The sequence below is a fragment of the Triticum aestivum genome, chromosome 7B, assembly GCF_018294505.1.
Source record: "Triticum aestivum cultivar Chinese Spring chromosome 7B, IWGSC CS RefSeq v2.1, whole genome shotgun sequence".
Taxonomy (NCBI): domain Eukaryota; kingdom Viridiplantae; phylum Streptophyta; class Magnoliopsida; order Poales; family Poaceae; genus Triticum; species Triticum aestivum.
The window spans coordinates 547,583,873-547,603,425 of record NC_057813.1 but is presented as its reverse complement, the minus strand read 5'-3'; the positions used below and the strand labels follow the sequence as shown (position 1 = coordinate 547,603,425).

At 46.8% G+C, this 19,553-nt stretch overlaps 1 protein-coding gene across 8 annotated transcripts; it reads right to left on the bottom strand.

Annotated features, from left to right (window-relative positions):
• Nucleotides 1-952: 952 nt before the first annotated feature.
• Nucleotides 953-17,313, bottom strand: LOC123156744 (26S proteasome regulatory subunit 4 homolog). Of its 8 annotated transcripts, none has more exons than XR_006478375.1 (4): nucleotides 16,101-17,296; nucleotides 15,211-15,437; nucleotides 12,208-12,294; nucleotides 953-9,797 (listed from the first exon to the last, which is right to left on the bottom strand). XR_006478375.1 is itself a non-coding variant. In XM_044574919.1 (4 exons), exons 1-4 carry the CDS (start codon nucleotides 16,320-16,322, stop codon nucleotides 2,390-2,392), a joined length of 555 nt encoding a protein of 184 aa, XP_044430854.1. In that variant the 5' UTR covers nucleotides 16,323-17,293; the 3' UTR covers nucleotides 953-2,389. The 8 variants fall into 8 exon arrangements, 2 of the variants coding, with proteins under 2 accessions (XP_044430854.1, XP_044430855.1); XR_006478376.1 differs by having other exon boundaries at nucleotides 953-8,883; XM_044574919.1 differs by having other exon boundaries at nucleotides 953-2,408; nucleotides 16,101-17,293.
• Between the last annotated feature and the right edge of the window lie 2,240 nt (nucleotides 17,314-19,553).

Below are 19,553 nucleotides of genomic sequence, written 5' to 3'. Positions count from 1 at the left end.
CGGCGGAGGGGAGCTGTCAGAAGACGACGCCGGAAAAGTTGGATCTCTTGCGGCGGCTACGTTTTCTGGAACCTAGCGGGGCGAACCTACATTCACACAGTCGGTGTCACGGGACACCGGGTAGAAAATGCGCTTATACATGTATAATAGTTCGTATTTGGGGTTAGGACACCGGTAGAAATAAACATGGACACCGATTGGACGATTGTTGGACCGAGCGCAGGCGCGGCCCATCTAGTTGAAGGCCCATCCGGGTGTCGATCGCCTCATGGGAGCAAAGAAAACAAGCTAACGATTGTTTGAATCCTACCGTTTCGACTGTTTAGTTGGTGCTTCCTCGCCTCCTCCCGTTGCGACACCACCCGCCCCTTCAGCAAGTCGCCACACATCAATCGCCCACCCCTGCTCTCGTCCGCTGGTGGCTACAGATCGCTAAATAATTCAAGGAAATAGTATGGCTCTCGGTAAGGTCGCCAATACCTCTGAAACACATGTACATATCTCAATTTTCTATACTTTTTTGCCTACATTTTGTGGCTGGCGTTCTCAAATTCAAGGGTATAGCAACTGAGATTTGGATTCTATGATTTGATAATTTTCCTTATGTTTTTATTGTTCAATTTTACACAATGAACAAGAATTTCAAGATGAACACTTCATTTTGATTATTATTTTTACTATTGGACATTTTAAGCTATTGAACACCTGATTGATTGTATATATTTCTTTCCTGGCCTAACAGATTTGCTTGTCACTAACTACCAAATTAGCCGAGGGTAATTTTGTTCTAAATTTTTTATAATTTGGTACCTTGGTCACCGTGCTAAAAAAATACACCTTGTGAAAGGAACAGAGGGAGTATAAAGGAAGTAAACGAACAATTCGTGCCTACTTAGCATGATTTGAAAAGTCTCAAAATTTAGAACAAGTTCACACAAATCACTCTTCAAAATTGAGTGGTGGCCTAAAAGCTGGATTTTTTTTTAGAAATGGAGGATGTACCCTCGGCCTCTGCATCTGAACGATGCATGCAGTCATATTATTAATTATTTACAAAGACCATACAAGGTGATATATCAATAAGCCTGAAGCCACCAACTTGGCAACGCTGTTGCTACTCTTATCCCGTTTGATGAAGGTGTGTCGAATGTCCAGACCTCATACCAAATAGATATCGCACCCAAATCTAACATCTAAGGCCAGGTGTACCATCCAAGCCACTACCTGGATTGGGGCATACACCAGTCCGGCACACTCCCAGTGAGCACTGCACGTTGCAAGGGCCGTCATCTCCATCTTCCATCAGTCCATCCTCAGAGCAGAACTGATGCACCGACCATGCCAGGCCTCTCTACCATCAACACCATCATGACGCCAGGCAACTTCCTCCTCCTGTGTGAGTCCATCTCCTCGCATCAGATGTCGAGCCTCCACTGCGCCATTGCCGCCGAGACCCACCGTCGATGATACTGTTGATGCCACACCGCTCCACCTACATGCCATCTCGCATCGACTCCGAACTACCAGCAACTCCACCATCCTGAGGGTCCTCGATTGGCGCCTTCGGGAAGGAACACAACACCTAAAAGCTGGAATAGTTTATAAGAGTTGATGACTTGATAACTTCCCTCTGTTATCTAATTTCGCCACATTAGCCTACTGGCATGATAAAGATAGAGTAATGTTGCTTCAATTAGCTAGGCTGCTAGCTTGAAATGATGTTGAATACACTTTTGTTGCAACATCAAAAAAGTGAGCCATGACAAGCTAACCCCTTCTTTGTGTTTGGAAGGTGTTGTCTGAGTCCGTTGAGGAGGGGCGCTGCTGCCCGGCGCCGACACATGCCCATCATGGAGATGATGCGCCACCACGGTCTCGCCATCTCAACGCTGTCAGTTTACCCCATCCACAAAACAGCTCTAGTGGTGAGCTCGCCCTCGACACCTCCCACTGCCCAACCTCGACTCCGATCTTCTGCACCCATCTCGCCTTCCCGCCATTAACACGTCGGCCCGCCGTGAGCTCGATGCCCGGCGACTTTCTCTGCTCCTGCCATTAACCACCACCGAAACGTGTCGAAAGCCTAGGTCCCTCCCTCCTAAGCGGCTCTATGTACCAACTTGTAGAAGGGGTTGTCTCGTCAGCATCTCGTCAAACCCGACGTCCTCCACCCCACTGTCTTGCCATTTTTTGGCAGGCATGCCCCCTTTTTTTAGCTTCTTCTGCTCCCTTGCAAGATACATACGCTGGAGGGTGGTGGAGACATCGGATCAACAAGTTTGAGCTCCTCGATCTTGTTTGGATAGGACGTCCATATCGAGTTTCTTCTTTGTAGGCACAAAATCCATTTCTTTTGCACAGTCATGTTCTTTCTCCTTGTCCATCGATGCTACATGGCAGCGGCAGACCTACATTCACGCAACCGGTGTCACAGGACATCGGTAGAAATTGCACTTATACTTGTATAAGAGTTCGTATTTGGGGCTTGGGCACCGATAGAAAATAAACCCGGACACCTTTTGGACGAGATTGTTGGAGCGAGTGCAGGCGCGACCCATCTAGTTGAAGGCCCATCCTTAGCGAGTAAAGAAAACAAGCTAGCGATTGTTTGGATCCTACCACATTCGTACTTGTGTATCGTGCGCTTGTTCAGGTTGTGCCTACTCGCCTCCTCCTGTCGCGCCGCCGCCCGTCGCCCCTTCAGCAGTCGCCACACATCAGCCACCCGCCCCTGCTCTCGTCCACTAGCGGCTGCAGATTACTAAGAGCAAGATTAATAACATAGCCGGCTGCTATCTCTATCTTTGTGCCACCTTACTTATAGCCAACCTAAAATCCCACTCATATAATAGTTGCTGGCTCTATACACCATGTAGTTAATGCTTGACCTCACTTTCTTCTCTCACAAAATGCATTGGAGCTTGTGCTGCAGCTGGCTACAAGTTTACAGCCCACTCTTCTCTCTACTCTCCTCTCTCCTCCACATCATCATAAATCTGAGGTGGCAATTTTTATAGCCCGCTTACATCATCCTATTTTACTTGCTCTAAATAATCGAAGGAAATAGTATGGCCCTCAGTAAGGTCGCCAATTTCTCTCAAACACATGTAGATATCTCAATTTTTCTCTAATTCTTTGCCCAAATTTTATGGCTAGCGTTATCAAATTCAAGGGTACACCAACTGAGATTTGGATTCTACGATTTGATAATTTTCCTTAGTGATTCACATCTATTTGGAACTTTGGATTATTTGTCGACCATGCGGGAGCATTAAGAGTTTAAGACACAATGTCAAGTAAGTTTAACTTTGGATTATTTGACGACCAACCGGCCGCACGACCACCAACATCGACGCCAACCGGCCGCAGCACCACCACCATCAAGCCCACACTGGTCCCTCCGGCTGATCCCTTCTCGAAAAATGATGCCCACAAGAGGGAAACGATGGAAGGCGCCGCCATAATCCGATCCAAGAGAGCACGGATTTGATGTTTCCCCCGAAGCAAGGGACGAAGCAAGGGACGACAGGGAAGAGGAGTACATCACCACAGCAGCGTCTTCAAGAAGACAGCGACGCCCACAGACGCCGCCACTTCCGGCTCCGACCGTAGCCGAAGATAGACTTTCGCCCGGCATCGTCTCCTACTGCTCCGACCAAACCAAGCCACTCCACCATGTCTACCACCGCCCACCTCAGGCCACCAACCTCCACCCTCCTACCGTGCGCAGCCATGCTCCCGGCAGCGAGCTACCACAACGGCATCGAGCAGCAACCACCACAGTGCCTCGCAGGTCAGAGAGACACCCTGTGTGACGCCTGCCCTAGCAACCCGTCACTTCCAGTTGGCGAGCACCAGGACCGGCAGCACCGAGCGCGCATCATCAACCACCGCCTCAAACCACCAAAGGCCAGATCCAGAAGGAACCAGCATGCCCGCGCCACAGGAAAACAGACCCAGCTTGAGCTTAGGTCGTCCGCTGCGTCGCACCACCTCCAGCTCCTCACGACAGTCCACCCGCCCAGCAACCGACCACCGCAGGAACACGACAGCGCCGTCAGACTGCACCCTAGAGCATTCCCCAGCACAAACACATGTGACGCCTGCCGATGCGCGCAGCACAACGAAGTAGAGTAGGAGCGCCCGGGAGGGGGGAGGCGCCGAGAGAGCTCCCGCCCAATGCTGCGCCCGAGCATCAGAACCTCGCGGCGGTCGATAGTCAGGCCGCCGAAATTGGCCAAGCCAGATCCGAGCACCTACACAAGAAACACCGTCGTCGTGGTCATCGATGGGAGAGCTCCGCCGCGCCCGAGGCCTCCCCACGATGCGAGCAAGGTCCACGACGCCGCCATCAGCCGCGGCAGCTTCGCCTTGCAGCTTCTTCCAGCGGCGGCGAATACGAGAGGTAGGGTCTATGGTGGCGCTGCTAGGGTTGAAGTTTCGCCCGAATCGCCCACAGCGGGAGCGACGCGAGGGCGTGGAAAAAAGGTCTTCTGCCAGCGTTCTCAAATTCAAGGGTCTAATAACTGAGATTTGGATTATGCGATTTGATAATTTTCCTTAGCGATTCACATCTATTTGGAACTTTGGATTTTTTGTTGACCATGCGGGACCATTAAGACACAATGTCAAGTAAGTTTAACTTCACAAGAATAAAGTTGGATCAACAAGCTTTATTTATTGTTTATGTCTACAAACACAAATAATGTAGCGCCATTTACATTTGTGCCCCTAACTTGATCCCACTACTCAGATTTGTCCCTAATTTCAAACGGTGCTCAAATTTGCCCCTCTGCCGTTAGGTGTCCTTATAGAAATGCCCTTCAGCGTCGTTACCATCTGGTCAAAGGGCTTTGACCGTCTCGAAAAAAATAGCAAAAAAATCATAAAAATCTGAAATTTTGAGGGATCAAAGAAACTTAGGTGCCCAACGTGCGTGCAGATTTTCGTGATGTTTGGACACTCTACGAGCTCATGGCAAAGGAAAAACAGTAAATTCGTACGCCCGTGAATAGTAAATTCAAAAAAATAGCAAGAAAAATAAAAAAAATATGAAATTTTTTGGCATCCAAGATGATCGGTTGCGCAAGGTGTGTGCAAAATTTTGTTATCAAATGACATGCGTGGAGCTCTTGCGAAACAACAAAATTGCTTATTTTTTGAAGTTTTTTCCGAGCCATATATTTTTTTCCCACGAGCTCCTACAATGTCCAAACACAACAAAATTTTGCACACCCGAGCATCTTGGATGCCAAAAAATTTCATGATTTTTGAATTTTCTTGCTATTTTTTGAATTTACTATTCACGGGCCTATAGATTTACTGTTTTTCTTTGTCATGAGTTCGTAGAGTGTCCAAACAGCACAAAAATTTGCACGCACCTTGCGCACTTGAGTACCTTCGATCCCACAAAATTTCAGATTTTTTTTCTATTTTTTTCGAGACGGTCAAAGCCCTTTGACACCCTTTGACCAAACGGTAATGGCGCAGAAGGGCATTTCTATAAGGCTACTAACAGCAGAGGGACAAATTTGAGCACCCTTTGAAACTAGGGGCAAATCTAATTAGTGGGATCAAGTTAGGGGTATAGATGTAAATGTCCCAATAATGTAACTCCTTGCGATAACATAAAAATTGGAGAATTTCGGGTGAATTCATGTTGACTGGTCATATTTGTTGCTATTGTTTGAAGACCTTATGTTTTTATTGTTTAATTTTACACAACGAACCAGAATTTCAAGATTAACACTTCATTTTTCATAATTTTATTATTTGACATTTTCAGCTATTGAATGGGTTGCTTTTATGTATATTATTGCTTAGTATCCATATGGCTCATGGCGTAGGCATGGACACCGGGAAGTTTTTGGGAAGCTTCCAGTTGTTTCCTTTTTCGTTCGTTTCGAATTTGTGTTTTTTTTGTAGACCGGTTTTTGTGTGGTTTTTTCTTTCCTTTTTTCTTTTCATTTTTACTTATTTTTTCTTTCTTCAAAATGCACAAAGTTTTTTCAAAAACATTGAACTTTCTTTCAAATTCGATGAACTTTTTTTAAAATTGATGAATTTTTTCCCGAAATGGATGAACTTTGTTCACATTTGTGAACATTTTTTTAAAATACATGAACTTACTGAAATTTAGTACTTTTCTTCAAATCGATGATTTTTAAAAATTCATGAACTTTTCTACAAATCAATGATTTTTTTACAACGAACTCTTTAAATTCGTTAACCATTTAAAAATCTATGAACTTTTTCGAGCGTGCAAACGTTTTTCAAAAAGTCAACGGATATCTCGGGTCAATGGGTCAGGTTAAAGGTCAACACATCAAGTTAACGGCAGCCTGGTCAAGTTAACCAACAACTTGGGAAACAAAGAGGTAAACCGACGCTACCGAGAGCTGGCCACCTGTGCGCGGTGATGGGCCGGCCCACGCGAGGCAGAGTGTGAGCGGCAGTTGATCCCGAATCCATCCATTTAGTCCCACCTCGCCGGTTTGTCCACAATCCGTCCAACAAGGCGATCACAAAGACTCCCGTGGACATCCAAGTAGCACCTGTTCTTGTGAGCGACCGCGCCGTCACGTCCAAACCGTACATTTAGTCCCACCTCGCCGGATCAGAAGAACAATAGCCCCTTTAAATAAACGTTAACGAGCTTCCTTCACGTCCCGATTAAGACATCCGAGAGCTTTCGAGCCGACGATGACCGCTACTCCTTATACCTTGTTACGAAACGAGTGTCACGATGACGTAAATTGGAATGGCAAACTGAGGCTATAATTGACCCCCACCCTTTTTTTTGGCGGCTGCTACGAATCAGCCGGTTGATTTAGCAACAGATCAACCACCTGACTAACCGTCTGATCTAGTGTGCCTTACCGTTCGATTGCATGCTCTCAGCGATGCATCGCCCTGGGTCTTCCTCCTCTCTTGTACTACCATCTCCTCTCGCTCACGACAGCCTCTGGCTAGCAGTGTTCACTCGTCGGAGCAGCACCCCCGGTAGCAGCGCCCATCACCGGGGTGTCGATTCTCGGTCACAACAAACCAACCAGAGCTGCCGGCGACCGCTGCATCGCAGCACCAGAAGCCATCCAGGTGCTGCTCAAAAAATGGCAACGCCGACGGCGATAAAAAAGCTTCAACGCAGCAGCTCCCATGGCAGCACTGCGGGCAAGCACCGGCGGCGCCCGATGGCACTCCATTGCAGCCTCGGCGGCGCCCGGAGTGCTCCATTGCAATCACAGCGGCGCTCCATTGCAACCCCCGACGAGGTTCAACGACCTGTGCACGCTTCATTGCAGCTCCAGCGTGCTTCAATGCAGCTCCGGCAGAGCTTCATTGCAGCCCCGGCAAAGCTCAACGACCCCGCATGACGCTCCATTGCAGCCTCCGGCAGCACTCCATTGCAGCCCGACGCACTTCACTGCAGCATCACGAGCGGAGTGCGCCGCGTCGGACGCCGCTGTAGCACCACAGAATGCGTCGCGCCAGACACCGCTTTACAACACCATGAGCGTCGCCGCCCCGGCGAGATCCACGACCAGCTGATGCTACAAGGCCAGCCGCAACTTGCTTGCTGCAAAAAGGGTCATCACACCGGTGCGTCGGGGCCGCCGCCAACGAGCGTTGCATCGAAGCCTCGGTGCCCCCGCTGCATTGTGAGCGTTGTATTGTAACGTCGGCCGCGCCGACAAGTGCTCGTGATTTGGGCTTGGCTGCCGGGGTGAGCTGCAAGCGAGATGAGAAGGGATGCTTTGGGACATGTTGGCAGAGGGTGGTGATTGTTGGCTCACGAGCCGTTTTTGTGTTAACGACGGGGACGAGCTGCTGGAGTGGAGGACAAATCTGAGCCATGCGGGTTCATGAGCAGAGGGAGACGAAGGGGAAAACAGATGGGTTAGACGTGTCACGTGTGGCTGTGGTTTGCTGCGAGAGGATAAGGCGTGCTAGTAGAGTGGTGCGTGGCCCGACGACGACGCGTGTCAAGCGTCGAAGGTGGCTTATGGATAGACAAATTCAATCGGTTGATTTCAAATGTTTTCCTTTTTTTTGCATCGGGAGTGTCTAATCATTGAAACACTTATCATCAGCCACCGGCTGATGGCGCGCACCCTCAGAGATTGATGTATTGCCTTTCGCCCCTCCAACATCTTATGTGTAGCACCGCCATTGCTCCACATGATACTTTGGTAACTGGGTTTCCACCGCGCAAAGTCGGCACACTCCCGCGCAATATTGCACAATCAACATTAGGCCCGGCGCTCCTCCCCAAGGAGGCCGTCGATTTTGCCAAAACGCTTCATGTCACTTCTGATGCATCCACTGTCTTGCCATTTTTTGCCAGGGATGCCCCCTTCTTGAGCTTCTTCCGCTCCCTTGCAGAGACATACACTGGAGGGTGGTGGAGTTGTCGGATCAACAAGCTTGAGCTCCTCGATGTTGGTTGGACTCGATGCCCATATCCAAGTTTCTCCTTTGTTGGCGCAAAATCATTTTCTTTCGCACAATCATGTTCTTTCTCCACGTCCATCGATGCTACATGGCAGGGGCGGACCTACATTCACGCAGCCGGTATCACAAGACACCGGGTAGAAATTGCACTTATACGTGTATACTACTTCGTATTTAGGGCTTCGACAGTGAAAATAAACCTAGACACCGGTTGGAGGATTGTTGGAGCGAGCGCAGGCGCGACCCATCTAGTAGCAAAGAAAACAAGGTAGCGATTGTTTGGATCCTACGTACAGTACGTGTGTATCGTGCGCCTGTTCAGTTGGTGCCTTCTCACCTCCTCCCGTCACGCCGCCGCCCGTCGCCCCTTCAGCAGTCGCCACACACCAGTCGCCCGCCCTGCTCTCGTCCGCTGGCGGCTGCAGATCGCTAAAAATTGAAGGAAATAGTATGGCTCTCAGGTAAGATCGCCAATTTCTCTGAAACACGTGTATATATCTCAATTTGTTAACTTCTTAAAATCTATGAACCTTTTCGAGCGTGTAAACTTTTTCGAAAAAGACAACTTTTTCCAAAAAGTCAACAGATAACTCGGGTCACTTTTTCCAAAAAGTCAACAGATAACTCGGGTCAATGGGTCAGGTTAAATGTCAACACATCTAGTTAACGGCAGCCTGGTCAAGTTAACCAACAACTTGGGAAACAAAGAGGAAAACTGAAGCGACCCGAGCTGGCCACCTGTGCGTGATGATGGGCCGGTCCACGCGAGGCAGAGTGTGAGCGGCAGTTGATCCCGAATCCATCCATTTAGTCCCACCTCGCCGGTTTGTCCAGAATCCGTCCAACAAGGCGATCAGGAAGACTCCCATTTAGCACCTGTTCTTGTGAGCGACCGCGCCCGTCACGTCCAAACCGTACATTTAGTCCCACCTCGCCGGATCAAGAGAACAATAGCCCCTTTAAATAAACAATAACAAGCTTCCTTCACGTCCCATTTGGAACATCCGAGAGCTTTCGAGCCGATGATGACCGCTACTCCTCACCTTGTTACGAAACGAGTGTCACGATGACGTAAATTGGAATGGCAAACTGAGGCTATAATTGACCCCCACCCTTTTTTTTGCATCGGGAGTGTCTAATCATAGAAACACTTACCGTCAGCCGCCGGCTGATGGCGCGCACCCTCAGAGATTGATGTATTGCCTTTCGCCCCTCAAGGCATCTCCTGTGTAGCCCCGCCACTGCTCCACGATACTTTGGTAACTGGGTTTCCACCACGCAAAGTATAGTCGGCACACACTCCCACGCAATATTGCACAATCCATGAACTGCCGCAGGTCCGCCTAGCCCACGACAGTTCCAACAAAGGGTCAACATTAGGCGTGACGGTCCTCCCCAAGGAGCTTTTTTGCCGCCCCCTTTTTGACTTCTTCCGCTCTCTTGCAGAGACATACGTTGGAGGGTGGTGGTGCCGTCGGATCAACAAGCTAGAGCTCCTTGATCTTGGTTGGACTCGACGTCCATATCCAGTTTCTTCTTTGTTGACACAACATCCTTTTCTTTCGCACGGTCATGTTCTTTCTCCACAGTATTTTTCGAAGGGCACTCAGGTATGTCATTCAGATCATCGCCATCCTCGTGCATTCCACCGTCGCTAGATGTATGCTTGCAGGGCACGGAAGCATTACCTCGCGCCCTACCCCGGTTGTGTCCTCTTGTCCCTCTCACAAGAGCCCTACCAGCCTGGGAAAATTTGCCTCGCCCAAAACTTTGGGTTCCCGACACAGTTCTTCTTTCTGCCACCATCCATGATCCGTATTTGATCTCATCTTCCCTGTGAACCACGTCTCCACACTTCTTGATGTGACCAAGGATGCCACTGATAAGAGTTGGGATCCTATCAGGCCTAGCCCTCAGGTTGTAGGGGTGGAAGGGAGGATGGCAAGGTGATGGGCGCGAGCGGCGGCGCGGCGGCGCCATGGTCGCGCGGTGGAGGAAGAGAGGGCACAGGGGGAGGCAGCTAAGGTTAGGGTTCCGGCTCCTGAAGGGAGCCGAGCAATAGTTCTAACTTATTGCTTAATTCCAAAACATGACCTTACAAGTGTTTATATAATCCTCGATGAGCTAATAAAAATAAAGATAAGTTGGGCCAAGCCCCTAACTAGACGCGCCATTGGGCCTCCTCTGACTATAAGTGACGCCGGTCATAACAGCCACAAACCTCACAGAAGAAACATATCTTCTCATACTTGACCGGTAGAAAAATTCTCTCTTTCCCATTCAAATTGGATGGTGCAAATCTAGTCATTGGATAGGCCATTGCAATCTTGGCCCACACCCTAACATAGTTTCCCTCATATATAACCTATTAGGGTTCATACCACCCTCTTAACTTCGCCAATTCTCCTTCAGGCCTTGTTCGGTTACACCTCTTGTGAAGAGGATTGGAGGGGATTTGGGTGGATTTTGACTTGTAAGAGATTATATCCACCTCAAACCCTGCCAAACCCCTTCTAAATCCCTGTCAACCGAACAAGGCCTCAAACTGATCAGCGATCGCCTAGGATCTTTAAAGGTTAGGAAGGTCATGGATCTGAGCCCAAACGTGAGTCCTGTCCAACACAACATCTCTTGACCTACCCTTACCATAATATTCCTCAATGATCACCATGAGCCCCCGGAAGATTCACGACCCCTGATGCATCACCCGGTTCCATTCACTTAAGCAGAAGACTTGGACCACGAAAAGATTGTCATCCGCCTCACGAATTTCTGGATCATTGGCGAGTCGCCAGACAAACTTCATCATGTCCTTGAAAGCTTATGCACTAAATGGTTTCTTTTGTGTCGACCCAAGCCACCACGAGCCACCTTCCTGCCTTGGAGAGTTCTGATGTCTCCTCTCCTGCAAACACATCGTTAAGTTCAGAATTCTTCAGCGTCATCCTTTTCAAAGCCTCCTCCAAATCAATTCCTTCCTTCCCTTTCTTCTTTCTCGTCGAAGACAAGCCGAAGCCCCTGCACCCCGATGCCGCCATAGATCCAAAAATCACCGTGCCCCAAACCTCCCAAGAAGCAGCAACGCCAAGGCCCGGTGGAAGGATGAGCCGGACCCTTGTTCAGCCCAAACATGCACTGAGATCGAGGGGGAACAGAGCGGATGATGACGGTGAAGTTCTCGTGAACTCGACGGCGCTAGAATCGTCGGAGTAGGTAAACCAGGGTAGTTTTCGACACGTTCCCTCTTGGACCTTCTAAGCTGTGCATCAGTCTTAACCTAGTGGGCCAAATTTGCAAACCCATTAACACACAAAAACACAGAGACGAACGGAAACCAAAATCGCAACAGTTCATGGGCTGGGGCCAACCCCGCCCCTAGTTCATAGTCCCTTCCCCACAGTTCTTCTCCAAGGAATACACAAACACAAAGGGCGCAGTTGCTACGGTGGGTGAGACACACCGGGATCAAAGAAAAAACATGGAGACTAAGCCCGGGGAAGCACATGGCAGCAATGCTGCTTACGATCCAGAGCACGGCCGCTTGGAGCCGCCCCATGGCTGGATTCTCTCACCCAACCAACTAACCTCCCTCCCCTGAGACTTCCATTTTTCCTACATGCTGGATCCTCTCACCCCAAACAAATTTAGCTAAAAATAATAATCTACTTGCATAGAAAATGTTCATGTGTCAAAAAAATCAAAAAAAGAATGAATACAAGGTAGTGTTGGGTACTTGAGTTAGAGAAGGCTTACTGATGTGAAGACGGACCTTCCTGCAGAGCTGAATATACTGATTTCAAGAATAAAGAGGATGAGAGAATATATACAATGACAGTGCACCTGAAACCTAGCAGCAATCAATGAGAGAATGAAATACACAAAGTAAAGAACCTAGCAGCAATCAATAAGAAACACACAAAGTAAAGAACTATGCAAAACTAACTGAAACCTTGAAACCTGAAGAAAACTAATTGACTGAAGATTATGACTGAGAGCCTGTTCGGTTCCTCTCCGCTCCTCAACTGCGCTCCGGGAGCGAAGCAGGCTGCAGCTCATTTTGACGGAGCGGCTAAAACCGAGCTCCACAGCTGGAGCGAAGTGGAGAGATTCCGAACAGGTCTGAATATAACTAAGAACACTGGAAAAACACGGATGACAAAATAACTAAAATCAACTAGATAATGAACTTCAACTGCTACATGACCACTATTTACCATTATTGAACTGAATGGAATGCCCAATAAATGGCCTTGCATCCGTATACCTAAACAGAGAGTGTGTCCGTGCATCAGTATATTTTATTAACTTTTCGTAGTCCAACAATTTTGTGTGAATTAGTGTATCTGCTGCATACCTGAGAACTTATCTATCAAGCTACCGACAAACATTGCTAAAGCGGGTTCGTCATTAGACCATTCGCGTGATCTATAAGCATCGGATGCACCTGCTAACCTTCCCATAGCGTGAAAATTGCGCATTGGCTATAGAAATTTTGTGATAATTCTGTATGGTATATTGGTATGAAGTGGTTAAAACTTAAAACAATGGACAACAATATTGTGCGAAAGCAACATACTGGCGGTCCGTACCAAGATGGCCTTTGATCAAGATAGAACGCTTGTATAGTACGACCTAAAATTTAGAAATTTTGGCGGACGCTCTTTTCATGTTCTACAGAAGGGAACACACTGTAGGTGAACATTGGAAAATTTTCTTGATCAGGGACGACTGGTTAATGCCTCTAGTGCCAACAAGGATAGCTGCAATTCTAAGCATGATGCTGGCTTACATGTTAATGCTTTGTCTGAAGAGAACCATAAAGATGCATCACCTCAAAAAGAAGCAAGTAACTGCTGTCTCCGTTCTGGCAATGCTATGTATATAAACTACTACAGTTTCGGTCAAACAGCAGCATAAGCCACTGGAGAGTTAAAGCACAAGCTTTCAGAGAATGAGGAAGGAAAGAAGCATGGCCCGGATGCAGTTTCTTTTCGGCTAAAAACAATATATGTAAGAAATATGTTAATGTTTTTGCACTGACTGGTCAAAAGTTATCTGTGGAGCTCCTAAAGGAAAAATGTGGCTGGTGCAAGTCCTGCCAAATCAGTGGTGGTAGTGATTGCATTTTCAGATTTAAACTGATGGTAAGTGTATGGAGAGTCCTAAGCATGGTTTTTGAGTCGTGACTCATCCGGTCGCTCTGGGGTAGCGAATCGGAAATAGTCGAGCCTGCAGTTGCGACTCGTGACTCGAGTCGACATTTTTTTGCGACTCACCGACTAGTCGACGACTAGTCATGCGACTCGAAAACCATGGTCCTAGGCCATGTGTTGTTGGTCCTTTGTCAGAAAAGAACAAGTCATACTGTCCTTGCTACACATAGCATGTTGTCGATTGAAAAATGCCTGAATTGTTTGCTGTCTGGTCCATGGCAAAATCCACAATATAGCATGTATTTGTGTAAGGCAGTTCTGATGGCTTCAGATGTATCATCACTGAAGCAGCCTCTTCTCACGGTATAACTTTTTGAACGCTTTTTCCTTATTAAAGGCTTTATTTAATCTGCATGTACCAAACTCTCACATGATTATCTCCCAATACTCTGCAGTTAGAGTCCATCTGCGACGTGTTGCCTTCTCAGGAGAATGGCAAAAGCCAGCACACTTTGTTGAAGTTGTTGGGTCTGCAGCTCATATCTTGGTCCGTACATCTAATAAGTCTGCAGGTTATGCAATTGCTAGAAAGCCAGGGAGGAAGATTACTTTTTTAGAAGCGAATATGGTAACAAAGATTACTTGGTGTATGAATGAAAGAGCAACTATTGGCATACCCATTGTGTTCGTCGTTATACTGTGATGTAGGGTGCTATGTTCCTTATGCAGAAGATCTTTCCTAGTGGTTTTCTCATTATCTTCGTCACCAAACAAAAATAAAATAATATAATATCTATTAAAAGGATGGCAATATTCAGTTTCAAATAGAATATGTTTACCTATAAGAATTGAGGGTTCGGATCTGCAGACTACCCATGCAGCTCACTGTACGTGCACAATTGGACTGTTTGGAAGTATCTATCTCACTCATGGGATTTTTTGCAATCGAAATTAGTAAGCCCTAACTTAGTGTCAGGAAATGCAGAGCACCACATGCTCGTTTCCTTCAACAAAGCGTGCTATTACCAATCAAACGTACAGATGCAAAGCCCTTGAATAATTAGAAGCATTAATCAAATATAATCGCACCACAAATTTGTCAATACCATAAGCAGTACTACCGAAGTTTGCTCAGGAACTTCCAATTGGAGCAATATTCGACAACTTTTTAAGATGATAAAACTCTTCTGTCAGCCTAGCAACCTCTATGCTTACTATAAATCATAATCCACTTAAATCGTCTGTGTGTTGGATCCATTATGTACCATTCTAATAAGTTCTAGTTGGTTCGTGTTGGTAAAAGCTTGCACACATCATATTTAAAATTAGTGAGAAGCACAAGTACTTCACATTCAGTCTTGAACCAAAGGAAATAACATCATACTCCCTCCGTAAATTAATATAAGAGCGTTTAGAACACTAAAATAGTGATCTAAATGCTCTTATATTAGTTTACAGAGGGAGTATTTGAAACAATGAAAAAGATGTTGCACTCTTTCTAGGAAAAGATGTATATTAACCCACTAACTTATTAGCGTTGAATGCAGCAAAACATGGATTTTCAAGCCTTCAGAGCCAAATGGAAGTGATTAAAAGACAAAACCTTTGCAAGTAAAGCTTTCCCTGTTCCCCATACAGTATGACTCCCTTCGGAGGCCTGAATCCAATGTCCTCATATAGCTCAGGAAGTTCAGCTGCTTCTTTGATCTCTTGAATTTGAGCATCTAAACCACCCATGTCAGCACAAGACTCCAAAGGTGTCATTTTAATTTTCATGACAGATACCATAGGAACAACTTCATCTTGCCAAATTTCAACCACAGAGAGAACCTGAAAAAAAGACGGGTAAAGTTCATTAAATGAATACTCCGATGCAGAATTGAAATTCATCACATCAAACAGATACTCCGATGGCCTAATTTAACCAGTCCTCTCTCTGAGTATATAAATAAATAAGCCGCAAAAAGAATATGAGAGCTGAAGACTTAAATGCATATTTTGAAGAAAAAGGGCTAAACCACAACAAGTACAGTAGCACGCACGTGTTTGAAGCAAGATGCTGGCCTAATCTAATCTGTCCTCTCTAGTTGGGTAGAGATGCCTCATAATTTTCTGAACTCCAATTTAGGTACTCCCTCCGATCCATATTACTTGTCGCTCACTTATTACAACTTTGCCTCAGATAATGTGAAACCACAGTTAACTAGCTCCCCACTTCCCCAAGCAGCTGTGATGGACTTGAACGACATATCAAGCAACTCTGAGCAACATTGATTGTTTCAGTATTAGTGGAGAGAAGATAAAAATATATGAACATGTTAACAGTTTTTAATTTTGACACATTTATGCAACGCACAAATTTACACCATATGCAACAAAGATCCATAATTGCTGATTCTAATCTGATTGAGCAGCAAAAAGAAGCATGATGGTGTAGCACAAATACAAATACGCATGATGATGCATAGAAAAGGATTAAAGGATGGGGGTGACCTTGAATGACGACGGCGGTGAGGAAAGGTGCTGGAGCGGCGGGCGTACTGCTCCGAGAATTTGTCCGGGCCTTCTCCATGGGCTGGCTGCTGCAGAAAGAAACCACCTCGGAGATGGTCGCCAGGACGCCGAGCCGCTAGGGTTTGGCGGAAGCGCAGCCAGAGAGGGAGTCCACGGCCCTTGGTGGCTCGCGTCGGCGCCGTCGCAGGATCTGGCCGGCATCGCCACCACCGGATCAAGCCGGAATGACTCCTCCCGTCGAAAAAAATCGATCTTTTCCAAGGGAGTACAGGACGGATCAAACCGGAATGACTCCTCCCGTCGAAAAAAAATCGATCTTTTCCAAGGGAGTACAGGACGGGGATGGCGGAGCTTTGAGAAGGGGGCGGGGGCTGCTGCGAGGAGAGAAGGAATCGGGGGCAGAGGAGGATGAGGTAATTGCGGACGGATAAAAAAAATTGGAATGGCAATTTATTTATAAGGCCTCCTTAGCGAGAAATGCAAGATATTCGACTCCCATCAGGATTCGAACTCTGTTTGGTGGACGTGTCACTCCGACCGCAACCATTGGGCTACTCCCCCTTTCTCGCTTATTGCGCTTCAGTCCACCTTTAATCACTTGCGCCTGTTTCGTGTTTGTGTCGTTTTTGTTGCTGGGTCGTATTTATGTCCTTCTTTTGACTCGACCACGTAACAGCTTTTTGAGACGTGCATAGCTGTTCTATGGGACCTCCTATGTGACGCGCTCCTTACCTCCAGCTTAGGAGGCATTCTCGCTAGCCACTCCGACCCGTGAGCCCTACTGACATTCAATAAGGGCAAACTAGTAAAGAATGTAAAGACAGAGATCCGATTTTTTCCAGAATTTTCGATCATTCTCTTGGAAATTATGAACAAAGTTATAAAAATTTGAGCAATGTTTGAAAGTGTGAATAGAATTTTGAAATATTGAAAAAAAATTGAACACTTACCGAAACATGTGAACAAATTTTGAAATTCGAACAAAAATTTAAAAACATGAGGAATTTTCAAAAACGGTGAAGAATAATTGGAAAATGTGAACATATTTTTAAATTCAGAAACTTTTTTGAAGTTTTGAACAAAAATTTAAAACAGGGACATTTTTGAATTGTTGAACATTTTACAAATTCCAGAAGATTTTTTGAAAACACAAACATTTTTCTAATTTGAGATTTTTTTTGAATAAGGGGACATATTTCGTAGTGTTGAACATATTATAGAAAAGGCGAACAAATACTGAAAATTCAGAGTTTTATTAAAAGCCAAACATTTATTTTAAAAGAAAAAAAATAAAAACACGAATAACTTTATGAAACGCAAAAACATTTTTTCAAACATGAGCAGTTTTTGAAAATGTGAACAAATTTCTAAAACATTTTTCTAAAATTTCAACAAAGGCATTTTTTAAAATCATGAATTTTTTTTGAAAATCACGAACATATTTTAACACCCAAACATTTTTGAAAAATTTGAATAAAAAGCATTTGCAACATTTTATGAAAAGAGGAACATTTTCTGAAAATCACAAAAGTTTTTAGAAATTAAGAATATTTTTTAAAAACAACCTTTTCTAAATTTCGAACATTTTTTAAAGGCAAGAACAATTTTCTAAATTTAAGAACATTTTTAGAACATGAACTTAGTTTAAAAAAGATTAAATAACCTTGAAAAGAAAAAAAGAAACAGAAAACGAAAAAAAGAAAAGGAAAGAAAAAGAAACAGAAACCAAAAAAAAAACAGAAAAACCAGTAAAAGAAAAAAAACGGTTCAAGGAACTACTAGAAGTTTCTCTCCCATAGGAGGCTAATTAAGGGCAAGGGCAATAAGGTCATTTTCACTGTGTTAAACCATAGTGAGAATAACATGAACAGAACGGGCTCGACAAGACGAAGACGTAGGCGTTGGAATCACCTCAATCAGAATTACAAGTGAAAAGTTGTGGCAGTTCACTTTGTAAGCAGAAAAGGGGCTAAACAGTGAAGATTCACAATATAACCACCTCGGCCGGCTGAGCTGAAAAAGAGAAAATGTATTTTGTATATTACGCCTTCAGAACAGAGGAAACGTACTTCCAGCCGAAGCAAAACTGCAGTACGCTTTTGGGAGTGGAAAATGTGTTCCTCGTAATACGTTTCCACTTAAAGTGGTCAACGGGGCCACCAGGTCAGTGCGTGAGTGACTACATGCGGGGCCCGCCGGGCTTATCTCTCTCCTCCCGCTCCCTTTCTTCAAGCTCGCGACAGAGAACAGAGGCGGGGGAAGGCTCGGCCGGCGACTGGCCTGGCTGGCTCCGACCGCCTCCGGGCGTGGGGAGGGCGCCGGCGAGCGAGACTTGGCTCACCGCATCCATCCAGAGGGGGATCAGGCGCCGGGGAGGGACGGGACTGCGGCGCCGCGCGGCAACAGAAAACAGGGGAGGCGGCGGCCGATCTTGGGGACGGCGGCCTGAGGCACTCCGGAGAAGAACGGAGGGGCTGGGGAGGGTCTCCGGAGTGTGGGTGATCTACTGGTGAGGATTAGAGGTGGAGGGGAGGCTCGGGTCGGCCGAATTTCAGCGGAGCACCGCGGCGAGGCTTCGGCCATGGGAGGGGCAGGAGAGCTAATCGAGCTCGTTTGACAGGCTAGGGAGGGGTAGTGGAGCGAGGCGAGGCTGGTGGTGAGATCGAGGGGTCTCGGGGCTTCCTTATATAGGCGGGGCGAGGGAGGCCGAGCCTATAAATGCGCAGGAGAGAAGCGGCCGAGCGCCATAAATGCGCTGTCGGCTACAGCTCACCTATGGGTGTGCGGCGACGAGCGCCGACGGAGAAGCTGCCGGAGGGGGAGATAGGTCCAGGGAGAAGGCGATGGCACGCGGAACCTGTTGGACATGGCTGGGTGCGGAAGACGACGAGAGAGGGAGTGGCCGGAGATAGAAGACATCCTGGACGCGGCCAAAGACAGCAGAGCGCACGCGGCCAGAGTAGGTTTTTAACTTAGGTGAAGCTGGTTCGCGGCAAAGCCCCCGAGTGGGAGGGATGCTCGCCACTCGGAGTAGATTTTTAACTTAGGCGAAGCTGGTTCGCGGCTAAGCCCCCGAGTGGGAGGGATGCTCGCCACTCGGAGTAGATTTTTAACTTAGGCGAAGCTGCTTCGTGGCTAAGCCCTCGAGTGGGAGGGATGCTCGCCACTCGGAGTAGGTTTTTAACTTAGGCGAAGCTGTTTTGCGGCTAAGCCCCCGAGTGGGAGGGATGCTCGCCACTCGAAGTAGGTTTTTAACTTAGACGATGCTGGTTCATGGCTAAGCTCCAGAGTGGGAGGGATGCTCGCCACTTGGAGTAGGTTTTTAACTTAGGCGAAGCTGGTTCGCGGCTATGCCCCCGAGTGGGAGGGATTCCCGCCACTCGGAGTAGATTTCTAACTTTGCCGAAGCTGGTTCGCAGTTAACCCCCGAGT

Bases quoted from the DNA above. Each gene is read 5' to 3' on its own strand.
- LOC123156744 (XM_044574919.1), bottom strand. From the start codon at position 16,322: ATGCCGGCCAGATCCTGCGACGGCGCCGACGCGAGCCACCAAGGGCCG. The intron at 15,438-16,100 runs GTCACCCCCATC...TCTTTTTTTCAG, and splicing joins CACCGCCGTCGTCATTCAAG to GTTCTCTCTGTGGTTGAAAT. The intron at 12,295-15,210 runs GTTTTGTCTTTT...GCTAGGTTTCAG, and splicing joins GGAAAGCTTTACTTGCAAAG to GTGCACTGTCATTGTATATA.